The sequence below is a fragment of the Colobus angolensis genome, unplaced genomic scaffold (genome assembly GCF_000951035.1).
Source record: "Colobus angolensis palliatus isolate OR3802 unplaced genomic scaffold, Cang.pa_1.0 Scaffold215, whole genome shotgun sequence".
NCBI classification, from domain to species: Eukaryota; Metazoa; Chordata; class Mammalia; order Primates; family Cercopithecidae; genus Colobus; species Colobus angolensis.
Window position 1 is genome coordinate 897,557 of NW_012115322.1, and position 22,378 is coordinate 919,934.

At 37.5% G+C, this 22,378-nt stretch overlaps 1 protein-coding gene across 1 annotated transcript in view; it reads left to right on the forward strand.

The window, feature by feature from the left end:
* The window catches only part of STAM2 (signal transducing adaptor molecule (SH3 domain and ITAM motif) 2), a 55,790-nt gene that overhangs the window by 14,977 nt on the left and 18,435 nt on the right, over positions 1-22,378 (forward strand). Inside the window, exons 2-7 of the mRNA XM_011943045.1 lie at positions 8,287-8,371; positions 10,219-10,294; positions 10,399-10,497; positions 11,201-11,347; positions 13,851-13,920; positions 14,484-14,670. Of these exons, the coding sequence (XP_011798435.1) occupies positions 8,287-8,371; positions 10,219-10,294; positions 10,399-10,497; positions 11,201-11,347; positions 13,851-13,920; positions 14,484-14,670 (664 nt within the window). The remainder of the gene's footprint in view (positions 1-8,286; positions 8,372-10,218; positions 10,295-10,398; positions 10,498-11,200; positions 11,348-13,850; positions 13,921-14,483; positions 14,671-22,378) is intronic.

Here is a 22,378-nt window from a genome sequence, read left to right on the forward strand (position 1 = left end):
TTTTTTTTTTTTTTTTTGAGACAGAGTCTTGCTCTGTCACCCAGACTGGAGTACAGTTATGTAATCTTGGCTCACTGCAACCTCCACTTCCCAGGTTCAAATGATTCTCCTGCCTCAGCCTCCTGAGTAGCTGGAACTACAGGCGCCCACCACCACACCTGGCTAATTTTTTGTATTTTTAGTAGAGACAGGGCTTCACCATGTTGGCTAGGATGGTCTCCATCTCTTGACCTGGTGATCCACCCTGCTCGTCGTCCCAAAGTGCTGGGATTACAGGTGTGAGCCCCCACACCCAGCCCATGTAATGCATTTTTTAATTGAGATATTGTACTTTTCAGTTCAGACATTCCATTTTTATAGTTTTCATTTCTCTGCTGAGCATTCACCAATCTTTGCATTCTTGAAAATATATATAATTCTCTAAAGTTCTTTCTTGCTAAGTCTAACATTTGGGTTATGCTAACATCTGTTTTTACTGACTAATCTTGATTTTGGGATACTTGTTTGCTTATTTAGTAATTTTTTGTATTACAGTGGACATTGTGATTATTCTTTGTAGGGAGGCTAAATTATATTGTCTTCCTCTAAATGGTGTTGAGTTTTGTCAGGTTATAATATTATTGGGGGGATCTTTTAGGTTTTGACAGGCTTGGTTTTATTCCTTGTGAGGGAGGCCTATTTTGGTTTTGAACTAAATTCTAGAGGACTTTTCCTCCTAAGGTGTGCCCTTTTTGGATTTTCAACTAAATGCATGACGTGTTCTCTTGCTTTGTTTGGGCATTAATTAGCCTGCTTGGGCTGCCGTAACAATACCATAGGCTAGGTAGCTTACGCAGCAGAAATTTATTTTTTCACAGTTCTGGGGCCTGCAAGTCCGAGATCAAAGTGCCAGCAGAGGTGCTGTCTGGTGAGAGTTCGCCCCTTGGGTTATATATAGCCCCCTTATTCCTGTGTCCTCATATGGCTTTTCCTTGCTGTGTGTACACAAAGAGAGTGCTAGCTCTCTGGTGTATCTTCTTAAAAGGACACTAATCCTGTTGGATCAGGGTCCCATCCTTTTGGCCTCATTTAACAATAATTACTTCCTTAGAGGCCCCATCTGCAAATACAGCCACACTGGGGATTACAGCTTCAACATAAGAATTTTGGGAGGAACACAAACATTCCATGCGTAATAGGGAGGATAACTCCCAGTGCTACTTGACCTTTCAGCCCCATAGCAGGTAATCTCTGCTAGACCCCATAGAGACTCATCTCAAGTGTGTTTGTGTAGCCCAGCCCTTGGCCAAGGGCCTCTCATTAATCACCGTGCTTAGAAACCTGGTCTCTGTCTCTCAGCTGCTCTTCTTGGGCTAGTCCTCCTCTACTTGGGCTAGTCTTCCTCTACTTGGGCTAGTCTTCCTCTACTTGGGCTAGTCTTCCTTGTGCTGGACAGGAAAGTATTCCAAGGCAGAAAGCTGAGGCCATCGTGAGGCTCACTACATATTTCCCTTCCCTCAAAGATCTGAGACCTGCTCTGCCTGCTGTTCATTCCCTGAAAACAATTGCCTCATCGATTTTGGTCTGTTTTATAGTTGTTTTTGGTAGGATCGCAAGTCTGGTACCAGATATGCTATCATGTTTGGAAGCAGAAGACTAGTCATGAATTTTTATTTGCAAACATAATAGGAGGAGCTTTAAAACTTTCTTGCAGGCATTCTTATTTCATGTAGTTAAATTTTTCATTACTGATAGAGCCTATTTTATTAAAAGTTTTATGGATAGAGCTAGATTGTTTTTAAAGCTGTACTTTGAACATAATGACTGTAAGTTGGGGGAGCCTTTTTGTTCCTTGTAGGTAGGTATTGATGGAATTATTCTTTATCATATTGTTAGAATCTTTCTAAGCTATTTCATGTTGTATTTGAGGCTTTCTATATACAGTGATCGAAGCCTGGTGATGAAATGTTATGACTTACACCCACCAAATGCTGGCGTGTAGCATTTAGGCCCCAGGAGGGCTCTTTTAACTTTCTCCCTCTCTATGCGTTTGACACAGAATAATGTGATATAGGGCCCCAACATTGGGCAAAGTGACATGCTATAAAAGACTGGTTTCTTAATTATAATATTTAAAATTTCCCAGGGGTTTAAAATACTCCTAAGTGCATAATTTAAATGTTATTTAGCTCACTTGAAAAACGAAGTCCTTTTTGGCAGGCCATTATGAAGTCTTCAGGTTTTATACTTTTTAAAAAGAGTAATTGTGAGTACTATATTTGTAGAGACTAAACTGCGCTTGATAGAGTATTCAAATCAGGAATTTTCCATTTTCTATGGAAATTAAATCAAATAAACAATAGTCTAATTAGATATTTTAAAAATTGTTGGGAGGCTTTAGAAGGCATCAGATAGGCTTCATATTTAATGTGTTACATGACCAGAATTGGAAAAATATCATGAAAAGTTGAATTCTAGCTGGACTAGGTAGGTTATTAGATGGTCTAAAATCAGACTCACCTGATTGTGTGTCTTTGTACTCATACACATCCATACTCATAAAATTTGGTAATTGATAATGCTGGCTTCTCAGATCAATGAGGAAAGGATAGATTCTTAAATGGTAGAACTGACAAAAAATTTGTAAAAATATTTTTCTGTTCCTGCCTCACACCATGTGTGAGGTTCCAGATATACTAAATGAAGTTCTAGATACCCTAAAGATTTACATGTAAAAGGGGATTAATATACAGAAAAGAATGTGGGTGGATATTTAATCTTCAGGTAATTCAAACAGTATGCTAAATGACACTATGAAAAGAAAAATGGTAGATTCTGTTATAGCAAAAACTACATCATAAACGAATAGGAAAGATTGGCATGAAGCTGTAAAATATATGATTTGCTTTTCAGACTCAGTATGTAAAGTTAGTCATCTGTCTAAGAAGCTCTTGAAGCATTGCCTTCCCCACTTACCCTGCCTCCTTGTTGAGACTCCCAAACACAGAGTTACTTCTCTCAGTAAATAAGAAGAGAACTAGAACTTCATAAGCCCACTAGTGCTGTTACCTTTTGTTGCCATGTGGTGTTGCTATTGAAGTTTGATCCTATGCAGCCCCTTGAATATTTGTCTGCTCAGCAGTGAAGCTTTGGTTGGTCCAGAACTTTGCAGACATCAGCCAAACCATGTCCACAGATGGGCATCAGAGTTAAAGCCCTTTTAGTTCATGTACTCAAAAGCTCTGCTGTTGTTTGCCACTTTACACATTGTACCAGGCTAATGGAATGTGGAGGAGCAACCAACATCATTCATTCACTCATGAAACAAATATTGATGGAGCACCTACTTCGTGCCCTGCATGCTGTTTATGTACTAAGAATAATAATAGTGAACAAAACAAAAATTCGTGCTGCGATGGTTACATTCATCTGGGGGTGGAATGTGGTGAAAGGTTGTGGCAAAGACAGATGCTAAACAAAAAAAATGCTGTGAAACATCTTCAGAAAGGACTATGCACAAAATCCTCCCTCCTAATTGTTTTCTATTTAGTCTATGTGAGTCACCAATATGAATGATACCAGTAAGTACAACAAAGAAGACAGATTGAGTACTTAATGGATTTACAATCAGTTTGCTGATAGCTTCTCTCTAGCTTGTTTTGGAACTTTGTGGCCACTCTGTATATAATGGTACATTATGCAGCTACTAAAAATAGTGGTATAGATGTATATTTTTGAATGTGGACAGATGTTTATGAGTAGAAATGCATGTTAAGAAATGATACATTTAGTATGATCACAATATTAGTGGGAAATATTTTTTCTGTACCCCTATGGTTTTCTTTGTGAGAAGGGAGTTCCATTAGTATCACCCTGAGCCTGCGCTTTGTTTTGTTTTGTTCTGTTTTGTTTTGTAGAGACAGGGCTCACTCTGTTGTCCACGTTGGAGTGCAGTGGTGCGATCTTGTCTCACTGCAACCTTGACCTCCCAGGCTCAAGCCATCCTCCTACCTCAGCCTCCCAAGTAGCTGGGACTACAGGCATGTGCCATCAGGCCCAGCCAACTTTTTTGTGTTTTTTGTAGAGACAGGGTTTTACCATGTTACCCATGCTGGTGTTGAACTCCTGGGCTCAAGTGATCTGCCTGCCTTGGCCTCTCAAGTGCTGGGACGGTAGGTGTGTGCCACCTCACCTGGCTTGCCCTTGCTTTTTTATTCACTTCATCTCTGGTGTGATGACACCTGATTGGTAAGTTTGAGAATAACCGGCCTTACGCATGCCCGTCTGTGTAGGACTAGCTAGTCTTTCCACCACTACTGAGTGATTTTTCATTTACTTCTCCATGGAATAGGTTATGCAGAAGTTTATCCCTGCAGAGAGAGACTTTCACCTCTTTAGTGCTAAGGCATGCCCACTTCTGGGGTTCACTATTAAATTCATTTGGCCAGTATATCTAAAGCTTCTGTTACTAACAAAAGTGTTATTTTATTCTGTTTTGTTTCTCGTCTTGTTCATAACTTAGCCAAGGAAGAAGTTGTCTGTTTTTGGGTGCTGTCTTTGTATACCTTATACTATTTAATTTTGCATTAGCTTTTATTATTTTTGCGTGTGTGTGTGTGTGTATGTATATGTGTGTGTATATATGTATATATAATGTCCAGAAGGATATGCATCATAGTTTTAAAAGGGATTGGAAAAAGGTTTTTCCTTGTCTTTACTTGTGAATTCATGGAATTTATTAGATATGTAATTCAGAATAGTTAAGCCTCGAAAACAATATAGTCTGCTCTGACTTTCCAAAGCAATAGTCTTTTTTGCACAAGGGAAGACGGTGAAAACCTAAGTAGGTATGTTTTACCTGCATAGTTTGGTGCCTGGATCTAGAACTTTCAGTAGACAAAAATATATTACTTTTCTAAAACCCCTGGTTTGTCATTTCATCACATGTCAAATCAGTTGCTTTCCATCCATAAGTAGTAGGCAATTTGCATGGCTTTTTAAAGCGAGTTCCAGCATTTAACTGAGGTTAACTGCATTGTTGTGTTTCTCTTTACTCACAAAGTATAGTTGTTTGCTAAGCTAGTTCATTTTTTGGCTTCTTTTGATTATTCCTTGCTGTTTAAAAAAAAATTACCCTGGATTCCTACCATCTTTCCTAATGATCACTGTGATACCATCTGTTGTGTGTGTGTGTGTTTATGTTTTGCTAGATTATTCTATATTTGAAATTATAGAGTATATGTAATAAAGAAGAAAAGACATAAAATGATACAATGTTTCTAAAGTGGTACTTTTTGTATCTCCACCTCTCCATACTAGAAGAAAAAATTGTATTCCTTGATATTGAAATTTTTGTAAAAGTTAGTAAAGTAAAAATGCTCCACAACTCAATCATTATATTCCGATCATGCTTTTTAACAGTTTACGTTTAATTAATTTATTTTATTTCTCACAATGCAGGTTAATTACTTGTCAATTTTTACTTCGATCATGTAGTATTTCAGACCACAAAAAAGATAATTGAAAATAAAATATTTTCTGGATACATACTGTACAACTTAATAAACCTTTATAAATACAATGAAGCCCCTGTCTTCTTTTGAACCACCCCCCAAATTTGATGCTTATCCTTCTCATGCATGTTAATACTTTTATGACCTGTGTATATATCCCTAAAAAATATAGTGTGTTTTTTGGATGTTATGAAACTCCAGGTGAAACATTCACATATTGCTGGTGGGAATGTACCACAGTATAGTTCCCTTGGAAAACTGCCCATTCCTAAAAAAATTAAACAGAGTTATCATATGACACAGCATTTCTACTCCTAGATATATGCCAAAGGAAAACGAAAACATGATGTCTACGCAGAGACTTGTACATGAATGTTCATAGCATCAGTGCATTATTTATATTAGCCAAAAAGTGGTTTTTTCTTGTTTTTGTTTTTGTTTTTTGAGATGGAATTTTGCTCTGTCGCCCAGGATGGAGTGCAGTGGCGCGATTTCTGCTCACTGCAAGCTCCTTCTCCCAGGTTCACACCATTCTCCTGCCTCAGCCTCCTAAGTAGCTGGGACTACAGGCACCCACCACCATGCCCAGCTAATTTTTTGTAATTTTAGTAGTGACGGAGTTTCACCTGTTAGCCAGGATAGTCTCGATCCCCTGACCTCGTGATCCGCCCAGCTCGGCCTCCCAAAGTGCCATGAGCCACCGCTACCAGCCCAAAAACGTTTTTGAAAATCCAAATGTTGACTGGCATGGTGGCTCAAACTTGTAATCTCAGCACTTTCGGAGGCTGAGGCGGGCAGATCTCTTGAGCCCAGCAGTTTGAGACCAACCTGGGCAACATGGCGAAACCCCATCTCCACAAAAAATGCAAAACTTAGTTGAGCGTGATGGTGCACACCTGTGGTCCTAGCTACTCGGGAAGCCGAGGTGGGAAGATCATGTGAGCCCTGGGAGATGAAGGCTGCAGTGAGTCGTGATCACACCACTGCACACCAGCCTGGGCAACAGAGTGAGACCCTGTCTCAGTAAGCCAGCCAACCAGCCAACCAAGCAGCCAGCCAACCCAGATGTTCATGAACTGGTGAATGGATAAATGTGGTATATCTATACAGTGGAATATTATTTAGCCATAAGAAGAAATGAAGTACTGATACATGCTATAACGTGGATGACCCTTGCAAGCATTATGCCAAATAACAGAAGCCAGTCAGAAAAGAACATATATTGTATGGTTCTATTTATATGAAAAATCCAGAATAGGTAAATCTTTGGAGACAGAAAGTAGACAAGTGGTTGCCTGGGGCTGGGAGTATGTAGGGAGAATGAACAGTAACTGCCAGTGGGTATGGATTTCTCTTGGAAGTGATTAAATGTTCTCAAATAGATACTGGTGTTAGTTGTACAACTCTATGAATATAGTCAAAACATTAAATTGTACATTTTAAATGTGTAAATTGTATTGATACGTGAATTATAGCAATAAAGCTGTCTTAAAAAAACTCATGTAGCTGGGTGCAGTGGCTCATGCCTGTAATCCCAGCACTTTGGGAGGCCAAGGTGGGCAGATCACAAGGTCAGGAGTTTGAGACCAGCCTGACCAATATGGTAACACCCCATCTCTACTAAAAATACAAAAATTAGCCGAGCATGATGGTGGGCACCTGTAGTCCCAGATACTTGGGAGGCTGAGGCAGGAGAATCACTTGAACCTGGGAGGCAGAGGTTGCAGTCAGCTGAGATTGTGCCACTTCACTCCAGCCAGCCTGGGCAACAGAGTGAGACTCTGTCTCAAAAAAAAAAAAAAAAAAAGGAAAAAAGGAAAAAAGAAAAAAGGAAGAAAAACAACTCATGTAAATATTATAAATTCTTCTGCTGTTAGCTTTTTGACTCAGCATTATAAGCCCAAGCAAATCATGTTTTGAGTTTCATACATTTTTGTTCATTTAATTTTGTATCCCTCATTTCATATTCCATTGTATGAATTTACTATATTAATCAGTTTTTCTTTTTGCTGTTGAAAACAATGCTTCAGGCTGAGTGCAGTGGCCTGTAATCCCAACATTTGGGATGCCAAGGAGGAGGATTCCTTGAGCCCAGGAGTTCAAGACCAACCTGGGCAACATAGTGAGACCCCTTCTCTATTAAAAAAAATTTACAAAACCAATGCTTTATTGGACAGTTTAGTGCATATTTACTTGTATGATATACTTTCTAATTTTTTTAAGAGATAGGGTCTCACCCTGTCACCCAGGCTGGAGTGCAGTAGCGTGATAGCTCACTGCGGCCTTGAATTCATAGGCAAAGCAATCCTCCCATTTCAGCCTCCCAAGTAGCTAAGATTACAGGCATTTGCCACCATGCCTGGCTAATTTATAAAATTTATTTTTTGTAGAGACAGGGTCTCACCATATTGCTCAGGCTGGTCTCGAACTCCTGGCCTCAAACGATCCTCCTGCCTTGGCCTCCCATTGGTGGGATTACAGGCATGAGCCACCATGCCCAGTCCTGATGATACATTTTTAAAACTTTCTTCCAAATTAGAATTTTATGGGATTATTGATACTTAGTAATTTGTTTATTTAGAAGGCATTTAATTGCTTTACCTCAAGATATTTAGTGCATTTAATTATACAATTTAAAATCTAAGTTGGTAGAAGTACTTTTGTCTTCTGAAGGTCATCTGTAGTATCTTCGGCAAGAGAAAAGGTAGGATTTTTTAAATGTTGGGCCTTTACTGGTATTTTAGTGTTATATGAGATGTGTCCTCATTGTTGTGTATGCTAATATATTTTGTAGAAAAAGCCACAAATGAGTACAACACTACAGAAGATTGGAGTCTTATTATGGACATATGTGACAAAGTTGGAAGTACTCCTAATGGGTAAGATGTCCACTCATGCTCAGTGAATGTCTAGGAACTTGATAACCAGTGTCTCTTTTTGTGAAGTAACTTTGAGAGAACAATGAGACTTTATCACAGTTGACCCTTGAACAACACAGATTTAAACTGCGAGGGCCCACTTATGCATAGGTTCTCTTCCACCTCGGCCACCTCTAAGACTGCAAGACCAACCCCTCTTCCTCCAACTCATGATTTCCTTAACAACATTTATTTTTTCTAGCTTACCTTATTGTAAGAATACAGTATATTATGTATATACGAAATATATGTCCATCTACTGTTTATGCTATTGGTGAAGAGCTTCTGGTCAAGAGTAGGCTGTTAGTTGGCTGGGCGCAGTGGCTCATGCCTGTAATCCCAGCACTTTGAGAGGCTAAGGTGAGCAGATCACTTGAGGTCAGGAGTTCGAAACCAGCCTGGCCAATATGGTAAAACCTCGTCTCTACTAAAAATACAAATCTTAGCTGGACATAATAGTGTGCACCTGTAATCCCAGCTACTTGGGAGGCTGAGACAGGAGAATCGCTTGAACCCAGGAGGCAGAGGTTGCAGTGAACTGAGATGGCACCACTGCACTCCAGCCTGGGCAGCAGAGTGAGACTCTTATCTCAAAAAAAAAAAAAAAAAAGATTAGGCTATTAATAGTTAAGCTTTTGGGGAATCAAAAGTTATACACAGATTTTCGGCTTTGTGGGGTGTTGGTGCCCCTAACTTTCATGTCCTTAAAGGGTCAGTTGTTGTCCTTTTGGGACATAAAAGTTAAAAAAGCCCAATTGCTGGATTTATGGGATTAACTTCATCCTGAAGGAACAAATGAAAAAGAGTTCAACTGAAAATCTGCTTTAGTCACACATGTGATGAAAGCCTTGACACAATAGGGATACATGATAACAATGTTTCGGTGAGTTATTTAAGGAATTCCTCTGGGAGTTCTATATGTATGGGAACTTTTAAATAATGAAGTAGATAACACAATAGATAATATAACAAAAAAGTCTTTGAGTAATATACATATAAATATAATAGGTTAACAAATGAAAAAAGTGAATATAAAAAATGCTTTTGGGGAGATGTGGCAATTAGCTGAACTGTATGTTAGAAATTTAGAAGAGTGATGAAAGCATTTGTTTTAACATTAAAACTTTTCATAGTATATTCACATGTTTATACTTTATATATCATGTTAGATTTTTTTCAAGATGAGATTTTGCTGTCTGAAAGCTAAATCTGTCTTGAAGAAATGGAAAGATCTGGTACACGTCTCTTGTGTTGACAGACCGTTTGTAAAGTGGTTTGTCTCTTAATTTTGGAATACACAACATTTGCAACATGCTTTTTTTTAAAAGTTCTATGAGCCTATAAACAAAATATTGTGTAAAATCATTTTATATATTTATTCCTTTAATAACATGAAATTTCCAGGATTTTAGTTTAATTTATTTTTATTTTATACTTACTTTATTTTATTTTGAGTCAGAGTCTCTCTCTGTCATCCATGCTGGAGTACGGTGGCATGACGCAGCTCACTGCAGCCTCCTGGGCTCAAACAATCCTCTTGCCTCAGCCTCCTGAGTAGTGAGGAGTACAGACACACGCCACCATACCCAGCTAATTTTTAAATTTTTTATAGAGATAGAAATTCTTACTTTGTTGTCCAGGCTGGTCTCAAATTCCTGGGCTCAAGTGGTCCTCCCGCCTTGGCTTCCCAAAGTGGTGGAATTACAGGCCTGAGCCATTAAATATAAAAGTATTTGGTAATAGAATAATACCTTAATGTTTGAATTACATTTATCAATAAATTCTTAACTGTCTCTTTTTTTTTTTAGAGCGAAAGATTGCCTGAAAGCCATAATGAAAAGGGTAAATCATAAGGTTCCACATGTTGCTCTGCAGGCACTAACTGTGAGTACAAATCATGTTATTATTTGACACAAATTTTAAATGTTTTTGATTACAGTAAGTTAATATTTTAACATTTGTATATTAATTTTTATTTCAATTAATAGCTTCTTGGGGCTTGTGTGGCAAACTGTGGAAAGATATTTCATTTAGAAGTATGTTCCCGTGATTTTGCAACAGAAGTACGTGCTGTGATTAAAAATAAGGTAAATTTTAAAAACAGAAGAAATGTAAGTCATTAAAAAATACATAGATTGTATGTTGTTATTATATGTGGTATTACTAAAGTATTATAAATGAAGTCATTTTTAGATACATTGAAATGAAATAAACTGTTCTGATATTTGATTTTTTAATTTGTAGCACCAAAAACTCTTCTCCCCAAAGTATATATACTGTAGATAATAGCAAATCCTTTCTGAGGGCCAGTAAGTAGTCATTGCTTTAAGCATTTTATATATACTGTCTTGTTGAATGTTCTTAACTACCCTTGGAGCATTAGATTCTTGGAAATTAGATTCCCTTATCATTCTTATTTTATAAATGCAAAAACTGAGACTTAGAAGTAACTTGTCCAAGGTCATGCAGCTAGTAAGTGGAATAGCTAAGATTTACATCCAAGTTTCTCTGGTTCCATTCTCCCAAACATGGAGGAAATAATCTCTGAATATAAAAGATTTGTTGTCATTATAGTAAGACTTAGGAATTGGTGTTAAAAACAGTCATTTTGCATGAAATAGCATGTAAATAGGCATCTGTCATTTACTCAACTAGGCTAGAAATTGGTGGACTTTTGTTGATGTTCATATAATTAAAGAGAATTTTGATGGTAATTCTCCTTGTTAAATAATTTAAGTACTTATTTTAACCATAGATTTGTGTTCATTTCCCTTTCCTTTTATTTAAAAGGCACATCCTAAAGTATGTGAAAAACTGAAATCTTTAATGGTGGAGTGGTCAGAAGAATTTCAGAAGGACCCTCAGTTTAGTCTAATATCTGCAACTATTAAATCTATGAAAGAGGAAGGAATTACTTTTCCTCCAGCAGGTTCTCAGGTGAGAGATTCATTCAGACCCATGGTTGACCCTGTAATATTTTGAAGGTATATATATTATGTAAAGACTAGGCAAGGTATGTCTACATTATCATTTTCCACCTCTACTTCCCAAATGACTCTCTAGCATAGTGCCTTCCTTACATTTAGTAGACATACTAGTTTTTATGTGTATTTCCTCCACATATCAGAACCTTGAGAAGTTAATCAGACAAAAATAGTGTATTTAATGTTTCTCTAAGTCTGCAGTCATGTAAAAGGCATAAGTGTATGACATAGCCCTTATAGTCAAGAAATTTGTGGCAAATTTGAACGATAGCTTTATACATGTGAAAAATAACCTATTTGGATTGTAAGTGACAAACATAGGATGAGGGGAATAGACTGTATGCTGTCTTTCTGAATACTAAAGAGAGAAAGAGGTGACTACCGATCAGAATGGTGAAGAAGGTAAAGAGGTAGAATTTTGAAACTTGAATGTATTAATATTTTGTTAGAAGTGAAGAAGTCACACCAGGAGATAAGTGAAATGAACAAATTCATGGAATTGAGAGGCTCAAGACTTGTTTGTTGAAGAGTGAAAATGCCTAGAATGAATGCTTTACATATAAGATGGATGGAAATGTAAGACTAGAAATTTATTTGCTGGGAGAGGGGATAGCTTTAGTAGAACTGGGGTGTGGAGGCAGGGATGTTGACTGATGGAGTGGGCTGTTTTTTTAGGTCTAGGGGAAGAAAATACTATTGCTTGGATTTTGCTCTCAGTACCTTATTCCCTCCCATTAATATTAGGATATGGGCTAGGAAAGAGACTATGAGAAGTACTATATTTTCTTTTCTTTTAGATCATAGATTAAAGAGAAAAATAGATGCTTTTTTTTTTTTTTTTTTGGAGACGGAGTTTCACTCTTGTTGTCCAGGCCGGAGTGCAGTGGCGCAACCTCGGCTCACTGCAATCTCCGTCTCCTGGGTTCAAGCAATTTTCCTGCCTCTGCCTCTAGAGTAGCTAGGATTACAGGTGCCTCCTACCTCCATGCCCGGCTAATTTTTTGTATTTTTAGTAGAGATGGGGTTTCACCATGTGACCAGGCTGGTCTCAAACTTCTGGTCTCAGGTGATCCACTTGCCTCGACCTCCCAAAGTGCTGGCATTACAGGCATGAGCCACACCAACTGAAAAAAAATTATATCTCACCAGACCTAAGAGTACAAGGTAGAGTTTTGAGACAAGAGTCTTATAAATAATAAAAAGGAAACATTTTCCTGTTCTGTCCTTTCTGCATATTTTTCTGAAAAATCTATGTAAAAAACTGGTTGATGGATCAGAGTCCTAGATACCTGTCTTACATGCCATTTATTAAATTCAAGCATGACCTTCCTTAGTTCTCTGCTTTGCCTGGCAGACCACTGCCACCCAGCCACAGTAACTAGTAAAAGGAATTCACACGTATTCCTAGAACTGCATCTCTTGTCTCTGTCCCCACTCCTCTCTCTTCAGTGATGATCATGACTTCTTGCTGGCACTTCTCATGTAGCTGTACTCCTGTAGCAGTAGAGCTCCTCTCACTAAGAGACCTTGAGATCAGGAATACAATCAGGATAGAGTCATATTTTTTATTCTATTAATATTTAAGTACTTTCTGTATGCCAAGTTCTGTGTTAGATTTATGCAAAATCTAAGCCAGTTTGAGTCCTGTGTGAGTTGATAATGTTTTCTTGAAAAATCTGATGTTTTATTTTAGTATTTGAAAACAATTACTTAAAATTATGATAAAGAACTTCACTTTTAGACCAGTCATGGTGGCTCATGCCTGTAATCTTAGCTCTTTGGGAGGCTGAGACAGGAGAATCACTTGAGGCTAAGAGTTGCAGATCAGCCTGGGAAACATAGTGAGACCCTGTCTCTACAAAAAATAAAAATTAGCCAGGTGTGGAGGCATATACTTGTAGTTCCAGCTTCCCAGGAGGCTGAGGCAAGAGGATCACTTGAGCCCAGGAGTTGGAGGTTTCAGTGAGCTATGACTGTGCCATGCACTCCAGCCTGGCTGACAGAGTGAGACCGTGTCTCAGAAAAGAACTTCACTGTTAAATGAAACTCAGTTATATCAGTATTTTTTTTTTTTTTGAAGCGGAGTCTCGCTCTGTCGCCTGGACTGGAGTGCAGTGGCCGGATCTCAGCTCACTGCAAGCTCCGCCTTCCGGGTTTACGCCATTCTCCTGCCTCAGCCTCCCAAGTAGCTGGGACCACAGGCGCCCGCCATCTCGCCCGGCTAGTTTTTGTATTTTTAGTAGAGACGGGGTTTCACCGTATTAGCCAGGATGGTCTCGATCTCCTGACCTACGTGATCCACCCGTCTCGGCCTCCCAGAGTGCTGGGATTACAGGCTTGAGCCACCGCGCCCGGCCTATATCAGTATTTTTTAAAATTTAGCATCTGCAAGTAATTATAGAGCTTGTGTTTTGTTTGAAGAGATAGTTGTGTTCATTTTACTCATACATTTACAGACTGTCTCTGCTGCTGCCAAGAATGATACGTCATCGAACAAAAACAAAGAGGATGAAGACATAGCTAAAGGTAAATGATCAAGCACGTGTAATTTAGTGTTGCTTAAAATATCTTTGCCAGAACATTTTTTTAAATAAAAATGATAATAAAACTAGTATACTTTTATTTCTACCTCAAATCTAAAAACCAGCAGCATCCAAAAAGTAAGGAAAACAAATGACATGCTGTCAAATGAATTTAATTCATTATCTTTTTTCAATAATATATATTTGATGTGCTACCTTTGGAGAGATTACATTTCACCTTTTTTTAATGCCAAAGTTATGAGTCAAGCACAGAAATATGTTCATGGCTTATCCTATATGGAAAGCTACCCATATTATAATGTCACAATCTGTTTGCTATAAAAATAATTGCTGCTGTATATGACAGACCGTGATAATAAGGAATGAGCAAAAATTTTATTTTAAAAATGTCATGGTTCCCTGCCCTGCCCCACCCTCCCGAAAGTTAACTGTAGCTTGTAATTAGACAAATAAAATGCTTGATTTATTCTTACTAAATTTTACATTGTCATCTAATGTTTATCAAAATTAATTCCAGTTGCTTTGCATTTTAATTTTTGAAAATAGCTATTGAATTATCGCTGCAAGAACAGAAACAACAACACACAGAAACAAAATCCTTATATCCATCTGCAGAAATTCAGTTAAATAATAAGGTTGCACGGAAAGTGAGAGCTTTATATGATTTTGAAGCTGTTGAGGACAATGAACTCACCTTTAAACATGGTGAAATAATTATTGTTTTGGATGACAGGTATGTTTTAAATCTTTATGGGAAGTTTTAAAGTGTAATGCCCTTCTTTTAGAATCCAGAGTATTCAGTTCTTTGACTTCTAGTGTATTTAAATAATAATAGAACCTTTTTATACCTTGTTTTTTTCTAAAATAAAAGGTAGATAATGTGAGCCTCCTCCCATTATATTTGATAATTTATGTTTGTTATATTTGATAATTTATGTATTGGATGAAAAACTTATTAAATATTGCGGATGACCACAAGTGGGAAACATGTAAATACTCAGTTACTTGCATATGTTTACGTTGGCAGTTGTGTGTACCGAAATTACTGGCAGAAAAACTTTAGGAAGAAATATAGCGATATACCCTTGATCAAAGCACCAAAAGCTATACTTGGCTCCTCCCCATTTCTTAATCTACTACTGTACTCTCCTCAGAATTTTCCTGCCATTTAAAGCTGTCATAAAAAATAGATCAATCTCTGTTGAGCTTAATAGTGATCTGTACTTTTAAAAGAAATTCATGAAACTTAGCAAGAGTGAGAACTAAGCTTGTTGCTGTGAACAGAGATTGCAGATGTATTTGGTATCCATTATAAATAACTTATTTATAATGCACTAGTCTAATATTTCTAGTATATTTTAAGATAAAGGGTAGATAAGTAATGGTTTTACTTTGCTGTGGTAAATATTTATTGAGAAAATGTTATGTAATCGACTATTTATAATTAATAACAAATGAGGATGCAGTTGTCTTCATAAAACCTAGAATAAAGTAAGGGAGTTAAAATTACAATATAGACAGTTGTATGGAAGGCAGAGTGTGGTGAATACCATAAAAGAGGTGCTGTTGGAGCCCAGATAGCAGATTTATACTTGGTGCAAGCATCTGGCAAAGAAGGCTTATCCTAGAGTTCCATTTCAGTTGTTTCTTGATTGGTTTTGATAAGATAAAAAATTTTGCAAGAAATTGAGGATAGGAAAAGGAAGGTCTCTTAGACAATGAAGATAGTACCATCTTCACTTAGAAAATCTTTTTTGCATGAGGAAAAAGTTTTTTAAATAATCATTTGGAGTGGAACACCATGATCCCTGAAGGAGAATAGATAGAAATGCAGATACTTCTCAACTTATATTAGCCTACAGTTGGGCAAAATCATCTAACACAAAACCTATTTATTATAATAAAGTATTGAATATCTCATGTGACTTATTGAATACTGTACTGAAAGTTAAAACCAGAATGGTTTATGGGTACCTCAGTGTGTATCACTTCTGCACCATCGTAAGTCATGCCATCATGAGTTTGAGACTGTCTGTAAAGGTGGAGAGATAGTGTGGGCTCAACACTGACAGTCTAAAATGTCAGGCTTATAAGTGTCTTTTAGTTAGAGTACTTACAAAAGAGCTTATGTTTACTGTTTTGATACTCTTATACAACCATGAAGTTAAAGATATTTATAAAATAAAAACAAAATGGGTGGTTTTATCTAAGATTTTAATTTAGAGCATTACTTTATATAATAAAATTTTCTAAAATAAGCTACTGCTCACCAAACAATTTTCAATTAAGGTTTATCACTGCAAAAAAGAACTTTTTAAATTGTAACTGCTAAAAGAATTCAACATGAATATGATGGAATATGTAGGTCAATTGCTGTCATTTTGACAACAGTACACCACAATTTTATAGTTGCTGTAAGCATGCTTATGGGTAAAATATTGTCATTCTAGGTGATTGGTAATCGCTGGTAAACAAATGCAAACTTGCATGCTAAAGTTAAATGACAGTCTTCAGTTAAAAGGAGGTCGTCCAGAAAATGACTCTACTCATTGTTTTTATACCTTTGTGGAATGTAAAGCATAAAATTTTCACACACACAAGTCCCTTGAAGTCTCTTGAAAACATATCATTCATGGATCTCCATTTAAGAACCATTGAGCTGGCAGGGCATGGTGGCTCACACCTGTAATCCCAGCATTTTGGGAGGCTGAGGTGGGCCGATCATGAGGTCAGGAGTTCGAGACCACCTTGGCCAATATGGTGAAACCCCATCTCTATTAAAAATACAAAAATTAGCTGTGCCTGGTGGCGCACGCCTGTAGTCCCAGCTACTTGGGAGGCTGAGGCAGGAGAATCGCTGGAACCTGGGAGGCGGAGGTTGCAGTGAGCCGAGATTGTACCACTATACTCCAGCTTGGATGACAGAGCGAGACTCTGTCTCAAAAACAAACAAACAAAACCCATTGAGCTGATAGAAAAGGTTCACATTTCTTATTTATTTATTTGAGACGGAGTCTCCCTCTGTCACCCAGGCTGGAGTGCAGTGGTGCCATCTCAGCTCACTGCAACCCCCGCCTCCTGTGTTCAGGTGATTCTCTTGCCTCAGCCTCTCCAGTGGCTGGGATTACAGGCATGTGCCACCATGCCCAGCTAATTTTTGTATTTTTAGTAGAGACAGGGTTTCACCACGTTAGCCAGGCTGGTCTTGAACTCCTGACTTCAGGTGATCTGCCTACCTTGGCCTCCCAAAGTGCTGGGATTACAGGCGTGAGTCACTGCGCCGACCCAAAGATGCACATTTTTTATTAACAGAGTATATCAAGAAAAGCTTTTCACTTTCTACATTTTAGCTTTATCTTACCACTCCGTGTTTCTTTTCTTTTCTTTTCTTTTTCTTTCCTTTTTTTGAGACAGGGTCTCACTCTTTCGCCCAGGCTGGAGTGCAATGGCATGATCTCAGCTCACTGCAACCTCCACCTCCCAGGTTCAAGCGATTCTCCCACCTCAGCCTCCTGAGTAGCTAGGAGTACAGGCATGCACCACCATGCCCAGCTAATTTTTTGTACTTTTAGGAGTAGAGACAGGGTTTCACCATGTTGGCCAGGCTGGTCTGAAACTCCTGGCCTCAAGTGATCCACCCGCCTCAGCCTCCCAAAGTGCCAGGATTACAGGCGTGAGCCACCATGCCTGGCCCACTCCATGTTTGTTTTCTGTGTACCATTTCAAATAATCAAGTGGAATTTTTGTGGTTCCAAAAATGCCATTTTCCGCTTAGTCCTCTGTAGCATTGTACCTTTGGTTCTGTCTGCCTGGAAAGCCTTGCTGAAGGAGGTAAAAGCATTTAGAAAAGGAGAAGAACTTTACTTTCAAGGATAGGTTGCAAGCAGTCCAAGCTTTAGAAAAGATGCCTCCCTATATTAAAAAATAAAACAGGTATTTTAAGGAATAAGACCCCCGCAAGATTACCAAGTTTTTCCAGGTTTACTATTCATATGTTCATGGTAGAAATAGCAGTTTTCTCATGTGATTCTTATATCCAGAGAGGACATTACTACCTTCAGTCATTGTCATTGCAAAACTTAGCAGATGAGTACTTTTTGTTAAGAAATCAATAGTTAAAAGGAAAGGCTCAAGTTTTCATGTACTTTGAGACCTAAAACTAAGTATGGTAACATTTTTTGTTTTATCTCAGAGTACAGAGGTTTTTGTTCTTTGTGCCTTGTTTTCTTGCTTATCAATAATGGCAGGAGGGCAAAATGTCATTTTTATTTCCACAGCCTTAATTTTCTTTTCCTCCTGGCAAGTGCCTACTTAACCTTCAAAACCTGTGTCAGATTTTATATCCTCTGGGAAGCCTTTCAGCCTTTCTCTGCTTTTTAGTTCCCAGTGGAGTTAGGAGTTCCGTTCTTTGAGCTATAGCTCTCTGAACATATATGACAGCATTTCTCATACTGTATTTTAAACAGAGTCATTTCTCAGTTCCTTAGAGGGTTGGTTCTAGGACCCCTCTTGATACCAAAATCCACAGATGCAAGTCTTCGATATAAAATGCATCATATTTGCACGTAACTTACACATATCTTCCTATATACTTTAAATTATCTCTAGATAACTTATAGTACCTGATACAGTGTAAATGCTATGCAAATCATTATATTGTATTTTTAAATACAACATACTGTATTTTAAATTTTTTGGTTTTTTTTTGTTGTATTGTCATTTTTGTTTATCTTTCATGAATACTTTTCATTTGCGGTTTGTTGAGTCCATGGATGTAGCACTCGCCAGATACAGAGGGCAAACTGCACTTCTTTATGTATGTCTCTCTACTAAATCAGTTGATTCTGAAGAGGCTCATCACTTTCTTGGGCGGGAGGAAGGGGAAAGGAGAAAACAAATTCTGAAGGTAAAGCAAGATAACATGTTTTTAGTCAGTTCTGTAGGAGAGGTTGTAAAACACTGCTAGATTTTTTTTTTTTTTTGTTTTTATAGATAGGGTATGACTGGGTTGCCCAGGCTGGAGTGCAGTGGTTATTCACAGGCGTGAGCATAGCACGCTACAGCCTGGACTCCTAGACTCAAGCAGGCCTCGTCCCTCAGCCTCCTGGGTAACTGGGACTACAGCTTTATGCTAGATTTTAAACTTCTTGAGGGTACAAATGGTGTCTTAATTATCTTTGTAACTTCAGTGCTGAGCCTGAATGTACTATTTTCTCCATGGTAGGTTTTCATAAATGTTAGCTGAATAATATTTGTTGAAGGTGAGGTTTATATTCTTTACACTTGTATCATTTTTTTGTTTTTCACTCAGTTATGATTTTTTTAATATAAAAAGCTCTAAATATAAATGCTACATTAAAGTTTTCTTTAATTATTAAATGATTTGTGTAAAATTAGAGTGCCAATTTCTTTAATTTGGGAATTTAAACTTGAACAATGTTTTTTTGCCATCAACATTCCATAGGATCAACTTGTAGTCAGTGAAGAGAGTATAGAGCTGGATTAGGACTGGGAAGAAGTTGTCAATTTGGTTGCTTTGCCTACTTTTATGCTTCATCAGAGAGTTTGTAGTTATGGCTGGGAGGAAAAGTATCCTATATTGGTAGGACCACTAAGGAAGGGTATACATATAGTTGTTGGTAGGTTCATATAAAACACGTGCATCCATTTCACAGGTTTGGGTTCTCGTTTTTTATAAAAATTTCTCAAGTTCAGCTTTCCTTTTCAAAATGAAAAGTTAACTTAAAAATATGTAAGAAAAAGAAACATTTTCCTATCTTACATAGATATTTGCAGATATGACATCTTAGAACTATCAGTACATCAGTTATTTTCTGGCTTTAAGAACTTGGATGATATATAACTCATCTTTTTCTAGTGCTCATAAATGAAATGATGTTTCATAATCATAGACATTAGTTCATACGTAAGACTCATACTTAAGAATGTCTGTTCAGTAAGTCAGATTTTTGGAAAGGAATAGATAAAATTATTATTTCCAGATACTGTGATTTTCCATATAGAAAGTTCAGGAGTCCAATGGACAAACTATTTCAGGTGGTTGGAGTTCATCAAGGTTGTTGGATACCAGCTCAACATACAAAACTCAGTAGTATGCTTTAATCACAACTTTTTAGAAAATATAGTAGAAAAAAAGGCATTCTCAGTAGTAACAAAAATTATATAAATGATCTAGAAACGAATAAGCCTAACAAAGATACATAAGGTCTTTATGAATTAAATTATAAAATTATTTGAAAGCTATGAAAGAATACAAATATATATTTACACATTATGTTTTATATAAATGTAAATGGAGAAAGATACCATGTTCATAGGGAAGAAACCTTAACATTACAAAGATTTCCTTTTTCTTAGATTACTGCATAATTTTGGTGCATTTCCAGTTCAAATCCCAACAGGACTTTTTCCCCAGAGAACTTGAAAAGTAATTTAATGTTAATGTGGAAATTTGAAGGTGTGTAATAAATGAGAAAGAGTAATATAAAAAGGATATCTTCCCTGGCAGGTGTTAAGGTACATTAACAAGATGCGTAAATAGATACATGGTCTATTGCAACAGAATGGAATCTAGAAATAGGCTCATGAACAGATTACTGTTTGAAAGATTACTGTTTGAAAGGGTATTATAAATTAGTAGAAAAAATGATGGACCATTTAATAAATTTTGCTGTGATGAATGGCTCTTTTTATAGTACAGATAAAATTTTGATAAGTTTTACATAGTATATTAAAATTTCATTCCAAATGAATTAAAGACCTAAACATATGAGAGGGGAAAAAGAAAAAGCAAAAACAAACTAAAACTACAGTTAAGTATATAGGAGAATAGATTTAGGAGTTTAAGGGTAGAAAAAGTATAAGCCATGAAAGAAAAGATTGCCAAATTTGATTGCATAGGGGAAAAAAACCACTGTACAGTTAAACCATAAACATATGCTAAAAAGACAGTGACAGCCTAGAAGAAGGTGTCTGCATAATTCAGACAAACAACTGCTGTCCAAAATATATAAAGAACTTCTACAGATCCATGAAAAAAGACAAATGACCCAGTAGAATAAGAAAAGTGGGCAAAAATGTGAACAGGCAATTTACAGAAAAGGCAGTCTGAATAGCTAGCAAGCACAAGTAGATGCATGGGAAATGCACGTGTATACAGTGAAATACGATTTCTTTCCTGTCTAATTATCAGGTGTTAGTTGGGAGAATTATCACATACAAGGAAAGATGACATTGTTACATGCAACCGGGGGAAGGAGGAAGGTGAATTTTCACAGCCATTCTAGGGAACATTTGGCAGTATCTAGTAAAATGAAATGCTTATGGCTGGGTGGGGTGGCTTACACCTGTAATCCTAGCACTTTGGGAGGCTGAGGTGGGCAGATCACTTGAGATCAAGTTTGAGACCAGCCTGACTAACATGGCAAAACCCCAGCTCTACTAAAAATACAAAAATGAGCCAAGAGTGGTGGTGCATACCTATAGTCCCAGCTACTTGGGAGACTGTGGCAGGAGAATGGCTTGAATCTGGGAGGCAGAGGTTGCAGTGAGCCAAGATTGCGCCACTGCCCTCCAGCCTGGGTGACACAGCAAGACCCCATCTCAAAAAAAAAAAAAAAAAAGCAAAGGAAATATTTATATTCTTAAATCCCAGCAAGTTCACGTCTGTGAATAAGTGCAGAAAAACTGTTGCATGTGTGTCTTCAAGTCTAAGATGATCATTACCTTATCTTTATAATGGTGAAAGACTGGAATCAACCTAAATATGCATCTATACAGGAATGGCTAAATATGGCCTATTCATGTGATGGAATTTTAATTTAAAAGGAATAAGCAAAATTTGAAAGAATTAATATATAAAATTAAAAAGATCTGTATGGATTAGCATCTATGTCTGTCTGTTTCTATATGGACTTGGCTATAGATACGTGTAAAAGAGCAAAAAACTGACAGGAAGGCTACCAACTTTATTATGGTAGTGTGGTAAGATGGATGTGGCCTGGGATTTGGGGTCATTACTAAAGGGCACTTAAGTGTTTCCTGTTTACTTTTTAATTTTTTAATTTTGTTATTTTTTTTTGAGACAAAGTCTCACTCTATCCCCCAGGCTGGAGTGCAGTGATGCAGATTGCTTACTGCAACCTCTGCCTCCCGTGTTAAAGCGATTCTCATGCCTCAGGCTCCCGAGTTGCTGGAATTACAGGCACCTGCCACCACACCCGGCTTTTTTGTATTTTTAGTAGAGATGAGGTTTTGTCATGTTGGCCCAGCTAGTCTCGAACTCCTGACCTCAGGTGATCCACCCACCTCAGCCTCCCACAGTGCTAGGATTACAGGCATGACCGCACCCAGCCTTACTTTTTTAAAGCCCAGAGTAACACGTGATGAATTGCTAATTGGTTCTAATTTTTTTTTTTTTT